General features: G+C 43.9%; 1 protein-coding gene across 1 annotated transcript in view; it reads right to left on the bottom strand.

Moving 5' to 3' along the window:
* Nucleotides 1-13706, bottom strand: part of ptch1 (patched 1) — a 47261-nt gene extending 33555 nt beyond the window's left edge. Inside the window, exons 1-2 of the mRNA XM_070903776.1 lie at nucleotides 13395-13706; nucleotides 11781-11973 (exon numbers count right to left, since the gene is read on the bottom strand). Of these exons, the coding sequence (XP_070759877.1) occupies nucleotides 11781-11973; nucleotides 13395-13565 (364 nt within the window). The 5' untranslated portion in view covers nucleotides 13566-13706. The remainder of the gene's footprint in view (nucleotides 1-11780; nucleotides 11974-13394) is intronic.
* Nucleotides 13707-20437: the final 6731 nt, after the last annotated feature.

The following is a 20437-nucleotide window of genomic DNA, read 5'->3' as shown; positions in this document are numbered from 1 at the left end:
AATTAGGCAAGAAAATAATCTGCAGGTTAATAGTTGTAAATTCAGTGCAGTCCAAAACCAATTATTTGACCAATCATGTCAGCACTGCCCTCTACCAGCTGTCTCTTATTCCACACACCTGAGAGGAGTTAATGTGTGCTGCCACCTGTGTATGTGTGTTATATCTGTATATGTGTGTAAGCGTTACTAATGCTTGGTGAATGATCAACAACACTTCTAAAACTTCTCAGAAATAGACCTACACAGAAGAGAAGAGAAGAAGGAGACGCAGGCCTATGTGTGTCACTGTATTGGAGCGCTCAGTGCGGGTATTCAGTGTGTTGCATAACATTAACCCCTGGTCCCCCCTATTCTCAAAGTAGGGAAACGGGGGGCGGTGGGGGCGAAGGGAGAGAAAGTAGGTTTCTAAGGAACTGACATCAACCCCCTCCCTCCTTTCAGTCCTGAGCCCCCCCTCCTCTTTACACTCTCATTTTCTCTCTCTTTGCTCTATTCAGCTCTACTCTGTGATTGGCCAGATCATGATGGCAATCAGCCCAGCCCCTCTGTCAAAGCCAGCCCACCCCCCTTTCCCCTCGCCAACTTTCTCTCTTTTCCATGCAACACACAACAGCATGGCCCCACCCCCTGCACATCTCTTACGCCTGACAACGGAAGCATCTCGCACTTTCAAGGAAAACACGCACCACCGGCGGCAAAACTCCTACAGCGTGATGCTGGTATTGAAACACACACATACACACCATGCTCATACTGTACGTACAAACATTACTCCTCCCACCAACTGAAACAGTAATGCCAGCGTATCTATAGCTGAACATATTCGTACATTTATTGATAAATAATGAAAATGTTTCCCTCCTCCCTCCCTTTAGCTGATCTAGAATAAGTTTGCAGCCCCTGATAAAAATATCTCTCCTTTCTATAAGATGCTAAAGGAGTAATTTATGTGCAAGACCTCATGCACGCATATGTGGATATACTGTATGTACGTGCATGAAGCTAAACACATCTTTGTGTGTGTGCTTGTGTGTGTGTGCAGAGAAAGGATTAGCTGGATTAGGCCCCCTCTCAGCAGGGACCCCCTGTGGTGATGAGGAAGCCCCCCAAAACCAGGTCATCTCTCTGCCACCAAGTCTACAGCGACCTCCCATACCCTGAGCCCCCTATACCGCCAGAGGAATAAAGAGGACAACACAGCTGAAAAAAAACTAGAAAAACAGCCAAAAGCTACTTCAAGGAAGCTACTTGAACATAGCAGGTGACTTTGATGCAGATGTTTGTTTTTTTCAGATATATTTATCATATATTATAGACAAAACATGCATCAAATTTACGCAACAGGCATGGAAAGAAATGTCATCATCTCCATGTACAGGATCATCTGAAACAAAGGGCTTCATATAGAAAATTAGACACAGCTGCTTATGCTAAGACTGATTTTTAAGTTACTTAAGAGCTTTAGCAATGGAAGACAAACATCCAGAAGGCATACGATAGATGCATTTTGCTTTAGTATAAATCCAAGTTGCATGATTATCTCATACATACATCACTTGACCTTGGATCGTGAAAATCAGATATCCAGGAAACCTTAAGACACAGCTGCTTATACTAGGACTGGTGTTCAAGTTCCTCAAGAGCTTTAGAAATTAAAGAAGAATGTATAGAAGATATACTATAAATGCATTTGTGTTATTACAAATCCTTGTTGCATCGTTCTTTGACCTTGCTAGATCCCTGCTGCCGGTCAGTCCATTCAGGTAGAGTTTTTCCCACAGTAACCCCCCACCTTACATCACCACCTCCTCTTTTCTCCTCCTCCTCAGCTGCTACTGCCAATCACCTGACAGAGCTTTGATCACTGAGAAGAACCCACCTGTTGCCTTCCTCCGCCGTTCGTCTGCTTCTACCTTCTGCCATCTGCTGTCACTCTGAGTCTGTCCCTCACTTGACACTCGCTTTGTTTCTTGCATTTTCCCGCCAAGTAAATATCTGCTGCTTCGTGTTATTGCTGCTACATCTTGATTGACCCACTCAAACCTCTGGGTAAATGTCAACAAGTCTCTGCCACGCGATCATATTGTGAAGATGAGATGTGTGCATCACTTCTAATTATCGCAAATAACAAAATTCAATGTGCCCCCTTTTAAAAGAAACAAATCGGCTTGAATTGTTCACAAAGTGTGTCTCATGACTTTACTTAACTTTCCTCTTTTCTGGAATCAGAATAATAGCCTTTTAGTGTGTGCCGGATTGCTTTAATAGAGGAGCACAAGTGTGAGTTCACCATTCACAGCCACTATTCTTTTCTTCTACAACAACTGGTCTTTTCTATCAGACCATCATCTTTGTCAGTGTTCTTACCCAAATCAAATTAAGTCACTGGTCCATTGTCATGTCCACCTTTTGTAAATGTACCTTGATTCTACCTTAGTCCCCTTTTAGTGCTGAAGATGTTTCACCATTGAATGCGGTTTTGCTGATATATACATATATGAAGTCATGCGACAGATTTGAGATTCTTTTTAAAAGAGGCCATTGTTTTTAACTGAGTTTAAGGGGTACTCTCATTCTCTCTTGGTTGTAGCAGCAGTTGTAGGAGTACAAGCAGTAAAAGTTGTAGTCATTGTGGTAGCAGAATACACAGCAGTACACAAAGCAGTAATGGTAGTTTTGAAAGTGGGCTCTGCAATGCAGGTGTGCACACAGCCACAAATATGTGATGAAAGGCCTCACTGAGAGCCGAGACCCTATCTGACCCATGGTGAGCCCCCCTCACTCTCTTGCCCTCACCCCCTCACTCTCTCTCCTTTCAGCTTTCAAAGAGGAGGGGGCTGCCACACAGAGGAAGGGTAAAACGAGCAAGGTAGAGAGTGGGTGACTACGAAAGAAGAGGAAAAAAGTGAGATGATGGCAGAAAAGACACGAAACAGAGAGTGGAAGTGCTCTGACGTGCAGCTGTAGCTGAGTGTCTCCTCATGGAGTTACACACCCCCAAGCACCCCGACCCCTGACACTAATGTGACACCCCAGCTGCCAACCCCTACACCACCCCCCACCCCCTCTCTCTCTAAACCCCCCATACCACCAACCCTCACCCCCCAGCTCCAACATTACCATATGTATGGCTCCCCTCGCCCCTGATTATGCTAATCACCTGTCCGGCCCCTGCAGCCCCTAAAATGGGTGTATTTAGCAGTCGGCTGGCTCCCAATGCAGCTTCCCCTGGGCCCGAGGTGTACATTCACACACTCCTCAATGGGCAGATTCTTCCACGTTGCTGCCTTCATTCAGGTCCCACTCTCCCCTCCCAACCCCCCACCTCCACCCCGAAAAAAAAATCCTATTCAATGCCAATGGATTCACAGAGCAGTGGAAAGAGTAGTAGGGGAAGAAAACGCTGACAGAAAGTCTGTGTTTGTAGCATGTGCGTGCATTTGTGCAGTGGTTGTGGTTCAATTAAAAATATCCAAGACATCTGGCAAGTGATGTATTAATTGATGTGTGCAACCAAGAGGACATTTGAAATTTGATACTAATGCCATTGTAAGTGATGTAGAAGATCTAAAAAAGAGATAGTACACTCTTTTGTTAAGTAACATTGAAATGAATTAGAAACAATTAAAATCTTATGACAACTCTTCCATCAACTCCAGCTCTGTTAGGAAAAGAAAACACTCTCATCCTATATCCCCTGTCCAATGCAAGCCAGGTGAGCGATCTCCCCCGGCTGCATTTACTGCCCTCTGATTGGCCCACAGCCCAGCCATAACAGACCGTGACATGAGCCCAAGCAGCCAATCTCAACCAGCCATCTCTCTGTCATTTCCTGGAAAGATGGCCCATGATTCCAGGTATCCCAAAATCACACATTCCTAAGTGTGGAATAGAAGACACAGAGACAGAAACGGAGAGAGCGTGAATGGAAGAAAAAAAGAAAGACAAAAAGAAACTGTATTTCTTTTCCTGTTAATTCATTCTTGCGTTACACCTTCTATGGTTACCTTTGCACTTGCAATTTTATGGTCACAGGGCTTATAATTTGAAAATACCAGTGAAATACATACATATACAGACATATACATTGTTATTGTATATATTTTTTACATTTATTTTTCGCTTAAATATTGTAAATGTGTATATTTTTTATTTTCTATTTCTTATTTTTTATATTTTATTTTTGTACATACTCTTATTTCTAAATTCATGCTACTTTCTACTCTTGAATGGGAGCACCGGTCCTGTATAATTTCCCCCCGGGGATCAATAAAGTATTTCTGATTCTGATTTTGATTCTGAAAATGATCAATATTGGTTCCAATTCGACACATAGGTTTTGGTGCCGGTAACAAGAAAATACTTTATTTGATACCTTAGTTTAGGGAATATACACTGTTTTTAATTTAACAAAATATCCTGAATGGCTCACTGCATCAGTGTCACACCTGCATTAAATTGCATTAAGTTTGTTGCTTATTTGTTGTTTATTTGCCGATATGATGATGTAAGTCCAATATTCACTCTCCTTTAAGTTCTGTTTTACTCTCCACCAATGTGCAGTAATGTTCACCAGATAGTCGCTAACATTGTCTGACTGCTGTTTGGTGCTGGGCAGGCAGCATACAGTGGGTTTTATCAGAGCTTGCTGCTGCACTGCGGTGCGAGTGAACCAAAACAGTAAAGTTGCGCGCTGGAAAATCAAAACAAAGAGCTGAAAGATGCTAAAACTCTTTGTAGAGCTAAGTCGAATTGCAGAGTTGGGTGATTCTTCTCTGTGAGTTTGTCACCTTGAGGAACGCCTTTTACATTACACACAGACATTTGATCCATTGTTACTATAAAAATATTGGTAAGAGCAGCTTTAAATAAAAAATACTGAAGCAAGCATAAGAATCTGACCAGGCGATACCGAAGCTCGATCTACTTCTGCACTAATTGTGTGCAGGAAACTTTTATCAGCATACTGGATTCAAAGGTTTAAACTTGGACTGAAAAAGGCAACCTTTTTGGGCATTTTGCCTGATGAAGACCCAGTAGGGTTGAAACATTGCCTTTTTTCATTCAATAAAGTTTTGCGAGCTTTAATCCAGTATGCAGATGTTCATCTTTTTTCCATATACTGAATTTGTTATCCTGCATCTGGCCTAAATATAGGATGGGATGTGCACAAAACTACCGTTCTACACTAGCTGTGAGTAGCCCTGGACAAAGATGTCAGATGTAAACAGAAACAGAAACAGTCCAAACAGAAACCAGGGAGACAATGACAGAAAAAAGTGGCCTCGCTGCACTTAATAACACAACAGTGTTCCCTATGTCCTAAAGCTTCAGTCAGACTTGCAGGGCGGTCTCTACACAGGAGACGATTTCACTCTGACGCATACTGACTCAATCTGGAGCCCCAAACCTTTCAATCATCTGAGAGAGGAAATGTTTTATATCTCTGTATCTCTATGCCTTGCGTGTGCATGTGTGGTACTTGTGTAATTTGCTGTTGCTGCCAGATTTCTATGACGTTGTGCTGTAGGAATTGCAATGAACTATACTGCTACGTACGTAACCCATGTGTGCGAGAGGGGCTAAAAAAATTCCAACGGCACACATAATTTGGAGATGTTTATAGTATGTTTGCATGAAAAATTCTCTGTGCTGCAGTCTGAAAAGCATCAGTCCACACCCCAATCTCTCTCCTGGTGTACGGTAGGCACTGCAGCCAAAACACAAACACACTACCGCTACTATACTCCTGCTACTTTCCTCACTCCGTTTCCCCCCAACACACACACACAAACTGTCTCTCCCTCTGCTGTTTTGTACTTTCTCCACCCCTCTGGCAGTCAGCGCTGTGAGGGAGGGAAGAGAGGAAAGGGGAAGAGGGAGGGAGGGATAGGAGGGGAGGGGAGGGAAGGGAAGGAGGGAGGCCAGACCACCCTGCTCTCATGGCAGGGCTGAGTGTTTACATTGCCGTGGCTCACTCTGTAATACATCTGGCATTCTGAGGCCACTCTCTCCAGCCAGGGACGGGGGAGTGGTGGTGGAGGTGGAGGGGAGGTAGGAGGGGGGAGGAGGCTCGGGTAAAGAGAGAGACCTTTCTGGCAGAGAGGAAAAGAAAGGGATGGGGGGGGGGGAGAGAGAGAGAGAGAGAGAGAGAGAGAGAGGGGTTTGAGGAGTTTGAGGAGTTTGAGGGGGGAGGGTAATACTCTCCACAGTCTCCTGTGGTCGGTCATTCGCAGGGCTCTGGTTTTTGAATAAGAGCGCCTGAAAGAATGCAAAATGTAAACAGAGAGCTTGGAGGCATCTCAGGATGTCGTTTGTGAATGGGAGTGCGTTCGCTTTGAGAGCATACACACACACACACACACACACACACACACACACACACACACACACACACACAGCATGGGTAACAAGCTAAATTTGAGAAAGCTTGAGAAAACAGCGCTGTAAGTCTGTGTACAGTACCAGAGGCGCAATGTTTCCCCACACTAAATCCCTCACCAGCTAGCCTGCACTTTTCATCAACTCGTAAAGTTTAACACAACACGCTGGAATGTTATTCCTTCTATAGAGGTTTAATCCGGTTTGTAGTGAACTGATAAACACAAACTTAATTGAGTCTAGTTTGGCAAATGTAAAAAGTGTGTGTGTGTGTGTGTGTGTGTGTGTGTGTGTGTGTGTGTGTGCATGCTCACATTTGTGTGTGACTGCCTAAAATTGTGTGAGAGAGTGAAATAGGTGGAGAGAGAGAAAGATAGATGACTCTATGTAGTGTATTCTGTGCAAACTAGGGAAAAATATTGGGTGTGGGCGCATTTATGTGTTTGATTGCTTGCGGCTGCTGAATGAAAGCGGTTGGAGACAGAGCGTGAGGGATGGAGTGAAAGAAAAAGAGAGAAAAAGAAAGAAAGAAAGGGAGGAAAACAGATGAAAAGAAGAGCAGACGAGAAAATAGCAAAAAAAGAGGCCCATCAAAATAGCCTGCCATGCCAGCCCTGGCCAACCACCTACTCATTCACAAACCAAAACTCCAAAGCCTCTCTGCATGTGTGAATGTGTGTGTGTGTGTGTGTGTCTGTGTGTCTTTGTGTGTGTGTGTGTGTGTGTGTGTGTGTGTGTGTGTGTGTGTGTGCGCGTGCGCGTGCATCCATGCATGTATCAATGCTGCCATACACATCAAAAGCTGGATAATGCAATCATGCAAACCACAATCCTCTCAGTGGAGCCGCCACATTCAGGGCACTCCTCTTCCTCCTCCTCATCTTCATCCACAAGAAAGGATGTCAAGACTTCTTCCGCATGCACTTAACATTATACCGCTCCCTTTCCTTACTGCCATTACCAGCAAAACAACAAAACAACCACCAACTCTGTCAACTCAGCTCTTAATCACACTAGATACAAAACAGACATGCAAGGGCGGGAGGGAGTTGCTTTAGAAAAAAAAAACGTTTGGTCCTATCAGACTGGATTCTGAAACCTTAAATCAGGATGCACACAAACACGGATTGGCACCATTTTAACTGCTGCCATACTGATATCAGGAATAAACTGTAGGCAGTGGATTTTCAGTCAGAAGGACAATAAATTGTGAACATTCAGGGAGTATGTGTTTGAATTTGCCTCTTTGTCGTGCCATTCCTCAACATATATTCTGTCAATCAAGCAGGAATAGTGACTTGCTCTAATGTAGAATTTTTCTATTTGAGTTAGAATTATCATAGAGTAAGATTAAATTATCAGAGATTAAAGCAAAATTATATCAGATCCACTGCCCTCTGCTGGATGTCAAAAGGTTAAACACAAATTCATAAAATGAAATACTGATACAAGAGAACAATGCATACTCTCCAACAACATCTGGCTCACGCGACGCCCTCATACAGGCATACACAAATGAGTACAGATGCACACCCAAGAACAGATACAGGACATAAACAACGTCTGGTGACAGCTGCGACTTCTTCTGCATTTCTTCCACCCCCCCCCCAGCCCCCCTCCACCTTCTACTCTGCTGTGAGTCTTCACTCTGCACCCGGGCCACAGGGTGAGTATCAGGTGAGGTTTTAAATAGCGGGGCCTCTACGAGATGACCTCAGGGTCTCAGGGGTCTACCCCCGTGGCCCCTGGCCTCTACACTTATGTCCCCCAAGAAAGCGCTCCGGGACCAGGGGCCTCCCCTCAGTCTGTAGCCTTGAGACCACAATCTATAACCCTATGCCCTTGTCCAGGCCATAAATCTGAGGACTATAAACTCATTTAAACTTGAATCACTCACACACACACACACACACACACACACACACACACACACACACACACACACACACACACATCTCTGTGTAGGTCAACTCAAGTCCATGATGAAAACAAAAAGACATCCTCTGAATGCTGTAGGCCCCATCCTCTCTTTAGTCTATGCTAAAGCTACAGGGTAACCACAACTCATCACAGATTATAGCACAGCTCCAGCTCATCTGCTAAACCCCCAGTTTCAACTCCAACCCTTGCCCGGAGCTTGAGCTTCAAAAGCCCCATTTCCAAATGTTCTCCTGCCTGTGCCCTCTCTCACCCATCAACACAAGCCCTTAACCACAGCCACATCTCCAGCCCCTCTCTCAGCACAGAAACGGAGCGAAAGAGTGAGGGGCCGTCCTACAGGAAGGCCAATGTTTATGCGATACTGTTTTAATTAGAGGCAGGCGGCGCTGCTATTTTCTTTACAATTTGGCTAATGTTTGCCTTAACCCAGAATGCCATGGGATGGCTCCATTTTCCATTTGTGGCCAGCAGGAACTCTATAGGGGTCTCCTCCTCTTTATGTCTCTGCTCCCCGAATGTGGCTTATAGTTAATCATCGCAAGATCATCTTGAATCATCTGCAATTTGAAACTGAGGATGTATGTGGAGTCGAACACAGGCCAATAGACATGTGTGCTGGCATTGAGCAATGCACACCGAGGGCAGCGAGCCACATTTGTGTGTGGGGAGAGCAAGATAGGAGACCACAATACTACAACTTCCTGTTTGAGCTAATCATTTCCTGTGAGCGTCACAGTGGACATAAACACAGCATTTATCTGCAGTGTGGATGCAATCTGTCCTAAATACACTATCATTCTTATGTACCTACGTAGAAAAAAAAGACGTATTACGATCATTCCCTAAATGTTTAGCTAAACATAAACCCCCATACATCCTCAGAGGTTTGACACAATCGCCTCTCTGTGCCGGCATGTGTCTCACTCCCAATTGGTCACTGTCGCTTTGTCTAATAAACAGAACTTCCTGTGTCTGAGTGTTTATAAACAGTGCTGAGTGAGCACTGTGTGAGAAGAGACAATCCCTGCGAAAGCTGCGGCACGTGACAGCGTGTAGAATAAACACTACTAGCCAGCTCCGGTAAGCAGCTAATGGTGGTCTGCTGTAGACCTCGGCCGCCTCGGCACTACCAGAAAGCAGGTGACGACAGACACAACATGAGATCTCGAGCATAAAAGTGCAGCTCCAGTCAATTGTAAAAGGAATTGAGAGATCTAGTATGAGCTGGGTGTGTTGTGTGTGGATGTGTGTGCGTGCGTCCACAGGCCACACAGCTTCCAGGCGGGGTCGACCATGGGTCGCCTGCGGAGGGCAGTTCCAAATGAAACATAAACAGCCGCTCTGTCCTCTCCTCCTCTCTCCTCTTTTTCCTCTTGGACGATGGGCCAGTCCCCCAGCACGGCCCAGCACAGCGTTCTATGGTCCAGGCAGAACTAATCTATCCCTCAGCTGTGCAGTCTAATCTAAACAAACAGATCTCTCCCTATCAACATCTGGAACCCCTCATGTACCGGGACCTAGGAAACCACCACAGCCCAGTCTCTTTGTCAGTGTCTGTGTGTGTATGAACAGGTCTCTGTGTATCGGTACGAGCCAGTGTAAGACCATGATGTAGATGTCTACCAGAGGTCACTAGACTTGGTTCGACAGTCTGTCGGGTTCAACATAAAGCGAACCTGTTCTAACAATGCCAAAACTTTATGATGTACCTTCAGTGAAAGACAAAAGAAGGCCCCAGCAAATACAAAGGCTAAATAATTATTTAATCATCAGTTATGTGCTGATGAATTTGATGTAACGCCACAGCTAACTGCATAACAGGGCCAGTGGATACTTTTTTGATTACTCATTATTCTCTTAGTCCCCAAAACATCTAAGAATAAAGACAAATACCAATCACATGTTACCAGGGCCTGAACTGATATGATATTTTGCCTGACAAACACAAAAAAGGATTTATAATGATTAGAAACTCAGAGAAAAGTAACAAATCCTCACATTTGAGAAGCTGCAATAAGGATTGCTACTCAATAAATAACTTCCCAAGAATCCATCCAAACTATATTTTCGGAGTATCAGACATTTCAGCCCCTGTAGACTTTAAAAATATTCCATTTACAATTATATGAAACAGGAAAAGCTGACAACCATCACAACAGAGAGGCTGTTCCCAGCAAACGTTTGATTATCCTATTTGATAAATGACGTTTAGTTACCAAATAGTCAGCAATTACTTTTCTGTCAATCAATATCTTGACTAATCAGTTCCAGCACTCAATGCCAGTCTGTAGCAAATTACTAGTAAAGGAAGCATTGTTGATTCTGCATTGAAATTCAGATTGATGTGGTTGCTTCCTCTAGCTAAGGAGTCTTGTACTGAAGAGGCTCCCCTCTGCCTAAAGTGCTGCCAACTGCGCCTGCGCCACAGATTAGAAGAACACGCTGTCTGTCAGACCCCTGCAGCAGCACGCAAGGAGAGAACAGCCAACCCGGGAGGAGGTGGGGTGTTTGATCTGTACAGGAATCAGTCTGCTTTAATGTTTGATGTCATAAACTGTACTTTTTGTATTTGGGGAGAAAACAGAAAAGCCAGCCACACAAACGTGACAACAACTGTGTGTAAACACTATTTCTTGTTTTATGACCAAAGAATACTTATTCAGTTTCTCAGCAGCAAAATCTGCTCCTCCATTCATGACTCCTATAGCCTACTCTGGCCCTAAGTGCAGGAATGCGGATCAAAGGAAAGGGAAAAAAAGCACAGCCCCTTCCCCTTGCCCCCCAAGCACCACCCATATGCACAGTTCCTTTTTTCCTTAAGAAATTTCAGTCTTCATAAGTTGTTTCTGAAAAAAATAACAAGTGAGTGGCCTATCCACTCCACAAACACGAGTTCCTGTCTTCACTCCGCTTTTTCCCTGCAGCCGGAGACAAATCTTTTTGGAAAGTTGAGAGCTGTCCAAAACGGGACCACACACAGTCTCTGAGCATTCAACTGCTGGGGGCAGGCAGACACACACTCACACACACTCACACACTCTCACAAAATGGCGGCTTTGACAAAAATTTCCTCTCCCCCAAAAGCTGCTTATGAACTTAATTACAACCTTACTTCTGAGCGCAGTTACAGTCAGCTCTTGCACATCTTGTGTGTGCATCTAACGTGGTTTGAGAAGCTGCAAGTATGTTGGGATAAATTATTTACAAGTTTCACTTGGCCACTTGCCAGGGCCTAAACAATAAACAATCCCCCTGGCTTGTTTAGCAGCACCCACCAACCCTCTCTTCTTCCAATCTAAACCACCCCATGCCCTTCCAAACATGCAACATCAAATTGTGTAGCTTCAAAAGCATTGAAGGAAGAATACTCCCAGCATCTTACATTCAAACACACTCAATAGAAAAACAGATAAACTGTGCAACTTGTGAAAAACAGCCAATAATAAAGAGTGGCTTACCTTCCACCCAGAGTTTCTCCACGTCCGTCTCCAAATTAGCTGCCCTTAAGCCCACAGCAAAAGCTCCGAAAATCATGAGGCCCACAACCAAAAACTTTCCGCAGTTCTTTTGTATGTAACAGCCGAGCCTAAATAAAAGTCTCTGGAACTTCGCTCTCAGCCATAGAGGTGCTTTCCTCCCAGTCGCCTTCCCCTAAGATGAGACAAGAGTCCTAATGTTACTGTCAATTGAAAAACAAAACACTGCACTTACCTGGGCAGGTAAATCTGTAGGGTTTGAGGAAAAAAAGGTTGAATGTTATACAGGCAACCACAGGTCAAAATAATAAAACACATTCCCTGTCTCTCTCTGCTAACCTGTGATGATTGAAATATACACATCTGCTGAGGACCACCTAGAAACCACAGAGGACTCCCCAGAGTGAGAGCCTCGGGTTCTGTCATATCAATAACACGTTTAAACTGCAACCTTAGCAGGATACATGCAAAAGGAAGATATTTTCATCCCCTGCAGGTCACCCACACACCGTCTGGTCCATTTCTGTCACTTCACTGCTACAGTGATGAGTTATGAAGATGCTTAGACAGACGGAGTGACATTAGGTGTCACGGGTTTCTGTTGCTATGCTCCAAAAAAAGTCTGCAGCTGGACCTCCAGAGTGGACGGAGGTAAATAAAAGGTGATAGCTGTCAAGCCACAATTATACAATAGATGGCCTTTTGATAATAAGCCTCCCTGTGTCTCCGTTTCACACAGAGATATCCTTATACAAAAACATAGCCTACAGGGTCTTAAAATCCAGCTTTGGATGCATAATACTCCTGTAAAGTAGCACAGTATAGTCCCTATGGATAGATTGAAAACTACATATATAGTGTAATAAAGGCTTTGCTCCCCACTCTGTAAAAAGTCATATATTTTGGGAATAGTGCAGTTTGTCATTGAAGTAACCTACATTAACACCCACACATCATACTGTGATATTAAATACCCTGAAAAGGTGCATGCGGTTAACCCGCAAATACCACCACACACAACTCCGCTCCCCGTCCAGCAGCCCGTGTGTTCCGGCCTGCATGGGGAGTGAAGGAGCCATCAGAGGGGGACTGACAATATTTGTGAACGGAAGAGGGCAGCCACATGGATTTTCTTCCTCTTTACGCGAGTCTCCCAGGTTTAGATACTGTCATACAAACTTTTAACTGAGCCACCAAAACGTTTTTACGCAGCTCATGAGCAGAGAAACGTCAAGCTGGGTGTTATGAAACGGTCTACGGTTGTGTTGAATGTGAGTGAAAGCTGCATGTTTTGCCTCGTCTGGGACCGTTATAGGTTGGGATGTTGCATTGGGAACAATCGTGTGGGTGTGTTTGCAAATGCATCTTGTTTCACATGCTAAAACAGAAGCCGGCTGCACGGGAAGAGTCTAAATGTTGCACGAAATGAAACAAAACAACTTTCGGCTCACTACAACCTTGCCTTGCCCCTGTGTCCCCCTGCCCAGCCCGTCCCGTTACCTAGCAGCGACTGGACATAGTTTGGCCACTTTTGTCGGCCAATACAATGAAACCAAGACCATAAACCTCTTTCCAGGTTAAGATGAGAATAAGCACCTCTGTTATTTGCTGCAAAGCAAAGCCCGCATCGCAGTAACTCGGCCGCTGCAAATACTCCAAATCCAGCGGTGTGTTGCGGGTATAGTCCCCCCTGTTCCTCCGCGTTATCCTCGGCCGATCGGGGTCTCTGTTTTCCTGCTCGGAGGGCGCATTAGCAGCCGAGGCCATGTTGCGGGGACTGCGAGATGGTTACCGTTTCCCACTTTATAGTATTTCCCCGAAAGCGTGTAGCGATATCCCAAGGCAACAAAGTTTCACTCTCGGAGATCTCACACCCGTGAAGTAGGACTTCATACTCCTGTTGGAGACGGCGAGTCAAAGTCTGCGCCTTCCATCCCAACATTTCGTGATCCGGAGGTCTCCACCGCTTTCACCGCATTCACCGTGTCTCTTAAAAAAGTAAGTTTCTCTCAAAAAGCGAGGTGCGCAGAGTGATTCCCATACACAAGTCGTCGGGTAAGAAACCTCGATGGTCGTAGCATTCTGGTGAGATCTATGTGGTCTTCCCCTGGGCCGCGCGTCACGGCCAACTCTGAGATTCAATAGAAGAGGCGAAAAAGACCTCTCTCCATTTGGAGGCAGAGAAGGAGGAGGGGTGAAAATAAAAAAAAAAGACTCGAGATCCCGCCTCTGGGGCTGTCAGATTGCAGGAGTTTCTTGCATCTGATTGGTTCCAGAAGGGCAAAAATTACTCAGCAAACACGACTATTATTAGCTGCTTAGCAACAGCTCACTAAAGTAGAGAGACCACCCAGGCAGAGAGACCTCATGTGTGCATCTCCAACTTCAGGGGAGGCTCGCTGAGAGCCAAACCCGCTCGGTGCGATTGGTGTTTAGGGTTTCCATACAGCGTCTTGTCGCTAGAGTGAAGCATTTCCCTGAGAGGACCTGAAGTCTGAGGCAAGGTACACGGTGTGTGAGTCGGAGGGGGAGGTGTGAGGGGGGAGGAATGTCAGAACTGCAGTTTTTAACTTTTCTTTTTTTTTTCTACCTCAACCATGATGGTGGTAGTTGAGCCGCAAATTACAGCGGTTCAGAGAAGTGTTCTTACAATGTCAGCCTCTAGTATGATACATAGGCCGGTCTTCATAGTGTGGAAAAATATACTTCTACGTCACGTTATTCATTCATTAAACTGTTGGTGCATATAAACTTGAATATGTTTAATAAATAAAGTTTTGCACACAATGATCAAACAGGTGGCAGTTGTGTTTGTCCATCACATCTCAACCTGTTGGCAAAATCCAACAACATATACGATGTAAAATTATCATATTTACAAAATTATTATACACAAATTAATGTGGGTAAAATGTTGATGACCTTTTCAAAATCACAGTGTATTAAAGAGTTGTGGTTTACGTGCTATTGCGCATGGAAACACGTATTTATCCTATTTATTCATTTTATTATCAATTTTATTGATAGAGCCTACTATTATTCAGTGTTACAAGATCAAAATAATGCATTTATGTAGATTTAGTTCAAAATAAATTACCTCATATTTTACATAGACCAGCTGCAGAGACAAATGACCAAGATGTATTTCTTTTGCGCACCATACATTGTGGACTCAAGCCTCTACCGGACTATTATATTGTCTGACAATGTCTCCTTACTCAAAGATTTAAAGGCTTGTCAGGTTAAAGAAATAGACATCGACTTATGCTTACGTTCAAAACAACATCTGTTTTCCTAAATGTAAAAAACCTTCATGACCCAGAAAAAAATGGATTAAAAAAATCTAAGAACTTAATATTTTAGCCACAACTTAAACTTTTCCTTTAAAAAAAAAAAAAAAAAGCTAATTTCACCTCGTTTAACTCATACTAAACTGTCTTAGAGAAAGTGAGGGATCAAACATTGAGTGGTAATTATCCCGTGTAGCCACATGATGGACCAGAGTCTCAGTCTATCAGCAGCCCAGACTTCACACCTGAGCCATCCGAGCTCAACAGCGGCTCGTCTGGCTGCCAGCCGCGCACTTACCATCTTCTGTCCAGGTGGGGAGAGCTTTCAGAACAAATCCTTGATATCCGCCCCCTGTGGAGTCCGAAACGTGTCAGTTATAATGAAGATAAAAACAACTGCTTTATTGTTGTGAGGAGAAAAAAGTCTGTCTTGGTCGCAGGCATCCTGCTCTGTGTCGGAAAAGGTTCACTCACAATTACATGGCTGTTCTATTTTGGCCACGTGGGTGGTCCATAGGCAGGACCCTTTGACTGTCACGTGATTAGACCAAAATTGTAAACAGTGTGCTACCAACCCATGCACAGCAGCATCCTGTGTCACAGTCAGTCAATGACCTACACACACACTCAGAGAGAGAGAGAGAGAGAGAGAGAGAGCGAGCAACAACATTACACACTACAAAAATGAAACACACATATTTGTGTACAAATGAGTACAGCCTACAGCATGCATACATTTAGGCCCACACAGAGACATGCACACATGCAAATGTATAAATCCATTTGCATGATTTTGACAGCATGCATACATGACTCAGGTATAAAAAAAAATATGTTAATAGGCTACTATATGGAGGTATGTGCTCACATATGTAGGTTACTACAAATATCATGAAGCATACATTACATGTACAGACTTTATAACTAGGTCACATTCCTTGTCTTGTGCGATCACCGCCATGGCTTAAAGCCTACCAGCTTGGGCGCTGGCCCCCAATGATCACATATAAACTGGGCACGAGCAACATGGCGTATTAGTCACCAAACAAATACTTCCATACTTAGAAATGGAGCCAGATCCTTTACCATGTGTGCGTATGCCAAACAAACAGCCAGCTTGAGGGACTTTTCTCTTTCACCTATGGCTGCTACCTCCGTGATTGCATCGATGATCACGTGATCCATCTTGCCAGTTTGTTTACTGCAGTGTGAAGGACTGTGGATTGGATCTGATCACATGACCTCATGGACCGAACTAGCCTATCTGTTTTCTGTCCTATGAATATTATTTACATAGTTAATTAATCCTGATTGCCACATTGACCCTGAACTAGTCAGTGTCCATAAATCGGAGATCCAAAGCCGGCTATGTCAGGAAAGTGATGCCTGAAATTGATGGGGATCATCCTGCTGAGGAATCATAGTATTTACCTCATCATTTCATTCAGCAGCACAGCGGGAAGTAAAGGCCTGTGGGCCTGAGTCTCTCCTGGGTGTTCTCCTTCGGTTCTGGCAGCACTCCATCAGTGGAGACATTTGGGCCATGTTTTGTCACCACACACCCCGTTGCTCCGGTTCATCTGGAGGGATCTTTAGAGGGAGAGGGAGCCTACCACTTATGACTGGCTGGTTCTCCCATTTGGTACCACCTGCAGCCCATATTGTGCTCAGGACACCCTGCAGAGGCATTCCAGAGAGCATCCGGAGTATCTGTCAAGAATGCGGTGGACAACTACCTTCAGAGTTTGCCCTCGATGGCTGAGGCCTGAGCTCTCCTGGACAAGCTGCAACCTTAAGTGACCTTAATTGATGGTTTAAGGTGGCCAGCAACAGAGCTGAGGTGGTACAGCACCTGCAACCTCATGCCAGATCTACCAGCAGTGAGCCACGGCTCTGTCAACCAGGGAGTAGTCCTCAGTAACTCAACGATGGAGCCTCCCTGATACCCTCCATCTACTCAGTTCTCAGTTGCCAGTAAGATCCTTTGTGCTACTTGCTCCCTTACACCACCACAGCCAAAGTGATCATCCAAGGGATTGGGATGACTCAATCCAACCATTGGATGATAGGGATTATCACCCTGATTTTAGCAAATCAATTTTTTCTGGGTCACAACATTTAACTGTATTCCTCTGTTTGGCTCATTCCTCTGTTTGGCTCCAGTGGGAGGTACAAGGTGTTCGTCAGCACCCACATCACTGAAATCCAGGACTTTACGGAGGTGGTGGACTGAAGACATGTTAGCAGCCAGAACAATCCTATGGATGACATAACCAAAGGAACTATGTGCCTTGAAGGCTGGCAAGAGTATTGCCAGGCATAATCGACTTCTCTCTCTTTCTCCAGAGCTTGATCCCCACACCCAGCTTATGAGGGTGGGAAGCCGACTTTGTCAGGCAGTCTGGGGACCGATGTTCTCCATGCTATTATCCTGGATGCAGATCACCTCTCACCAAACTCATCATAAGAAAAGTGGATCAATATCTCTTCCACCCAGGCCTGGAGAGGGTTTACGGTGAACTGTGGAGGAGATAGTTTCAATGCCATGAATGCCTCAAGTGGTGTGCAGCTCCTGAGGTCCCTAGGATGGTGGATTTGCTTCCAGCTTGCTTATGGTTGTACGAACCACCTTTCTGGTCAAACGGGGTGGACTGCTTTGTGCCCTTTACCATCAAATTGGGCAGAAGAGTCGAGACACGCTGGGGTATCTGTTTCAAATGCACGATGACAAGATGTGTCCGTATCGACCTCTTAGAAAGCCTTGACACGCTTTCCTCATGGCTGCTCGCCGCTTGATTTCTCGTAGAGGGCTCAACCTATACCCGGCTCCCCGTGTCCTTCATTCATCCATCCACCCAACCATCTTACACTGGTGTAGCCTGTTTGCCACTCACTCTGTGACCTGTCCAGTGTCCTCCGAGTGTTCACACTCATTTAGTGCACACATGCACGCTCAATCACAGATTAAATATTCAGTGTAAATATTCAGCGTTAGCTTCACATATTTTGCTGAACTTATCACCCTGATTTTAGCAAATCTTTTTTTTCTGGATCACAAGATTTAACTGTATTCCTCAGTTTGGATTGGCCCACCCTGTTTAAAATATGTTTTTCTTTTAGAAAAGCTCATTTGATGTCTAGTAAATACTACGTTTTTTTTATCTAAACAAAGTTATCTTTTCAGTCCCATTGACATTTTGTTTTTTCTTTGGAATGTGGGGGAGACCTCCACACCGACTGCAACAAAAACTTCATTTCACTGGCATCAGATATCCCTAGTGTGGTGTCTGAGTGGGAAAAAGTATCTAAGGGGGAACAAAGTTAGGCTGCAATGCCCCCTAATGCCCCTGCATAGAACCAGGCCTGTCTCAGTGGAACATGCCCTTATAGCAAGCAGGAGTTATAACTGCTGGACATGTTAAGATTGTTGTCATGATGGTAACGCTGTAGCACTCCATCAAAGTGCCGTAGGACATAGTGGAAAATGGTCCTCCCCTTCAAATACTGTAGTGTAGAGGCTGTAAAGATATGCCAGTAAAAATGCTCTGGGAGATTATATTGCAAGCATCTGTGTGAACTAATGAAATACGTATGCACATAAGATGCCAAAACACCCTTGACCAAACATGAGCATATTTCCTTTTTTTTTTATTTACCATCACGTGCTAATATGGATCAGATGGACTAATTGTTCACTTTAGGAATTATACCAAGTAGGGAGAAATGTATTCCAAATCAGCTTCTTTTAATTTAGAGATTGCAGGCGATAGTTTGGATTTCTGACTTTTGTGAGTAAGGAGGGCAATGAGTCTATTCAGGCCTGTAAGTTATTGTCCTTTAAAGCAAGATATAAAGATTGTTTGGCTTTTTGTGATAGAAATATTTACACAACAAAAAAAGAATGGCAATTTATTGTAGGGCAGCAACAAGTCATAGTCATTTTAGCATCTATTCATTTGCTGTGTCATACTTTTTAAACCTCTTACTGTACGAATACGCCACACTACACTGTAGAGCTGAAAGAATTAGTTGATTAATATTATTTTAAGCAAAGATGGCAAACATTCCCTAGTTCCAGCCTCTCAATTATGATAATGTACTGCTTTTCTTTGTCTGATATGATAGTAAATTGAATATCTTTGGGATTTGCGTTGTTGGTCATACAAAGCAAGACATTTTAAGACATCACCCTGGGGTTTAAGAATGAGTGATGGGCATTATTCACTGTTGAATATGATGAGTTGATTATTAAGAAAATAATTAGCAGATTAATCCATAATGAAACTAATAGTTAGTTGCAGACCTATTACACTGGTCCTACTGTAACACACTCACTATTTCACGCATTCCTACAACAAAACAATGCTTTTTAGCATAGTGTTTAGTTACTCTTTACAGGAAAAAAAAAAAGTTGTTATATCCGCTGTTAGAATCAGACTCCTTAGTTGTTGTTTTGTGGCTCCTAGGTTCCTGGTGATTAATGTCTGCCTTTTTCTTTGATGGATCCCTTAATGAGGAAAGGAGATGAAGTATTCCCTTCACACCCCTCAAGGCTGGTATCTGGCTAGCGGCCATGGGAAAAAGCAGAAAAACCTTGTATAGTGCATGCGCTTATTTATGATTTGCAGGTGGATTACAGTTCAAAGCAGAACTGTGCCAACACATTACTATTCTTAAGTCAAAACCGTCTCCTTCTAGGCAGGTTTATTGTCAGGCTTGATGTGGAGACATATGTGGGGATTTTTAATCCATTTCAGAAATGTTCAGAAATTATCAACCTTTAACTTTCTTTTATAATTTTTATAATGTGTTCTAACAGCTACATAACGAGCCAGAGACTATTCTCTGTTGCCACAGTGAACAGCAACAGTATTGAATCATGTAGTGAAAACTCCTTCCAAAATCAGCCAGCTTCTTAGTTGAGTAGTTATGAATGGAAATGATGGGACAGCTGTGTTTGCCAGCCAGCAAAGGGCTAGATGGAGGAGTGGTGCAGGGCGATCAGGCAGCCACTCACATTTAAAGCTACTCTCAGTGAAATGCATTGAAAAAAAGACGAAAAGGAAGAAAATAAAAAACAGCAGAAGAGAGAGTGAGAGAATGCAAACAAAGCACACCTCTTTATTGAAAACAAATGAACTCAAGATCCCAATTAAGTAAGAATGTCCTCTCTCTCTCTCTCTCTCTCTCTCTCTCTCTCTCTCTCTCTCTAAAAAACAACAATATGGATGCCTTGGAGTGAGGGGTTCCTGGTGCTTAAAAGATCATGTGTTCCATTCATTGCAGATGCAGACTGCCAACACATGTGGCTTCATCTGCACAGTACTGATGGCACAACCTTTTCTTTCC

The sequence above is a fragment of the Enoplosus armatus genome, chromosome 4 (genome assembly GCF_043641665.1).
Source record: "Enoplosus armatus isolate fEnoArm2 chromosome 4, fEnoArm2.hap1, whole genome shotgun sequence".
Lineage (NCBI taxonomy): Eukaryota > Metazoa > Chordata > Actinopteri > Centrarchiformes > Enoplosidae > Enoplosus > Enoplosus armatus.
This window is presented reverse-complemented; position numbering and strand designations above follow the sequence as displayed.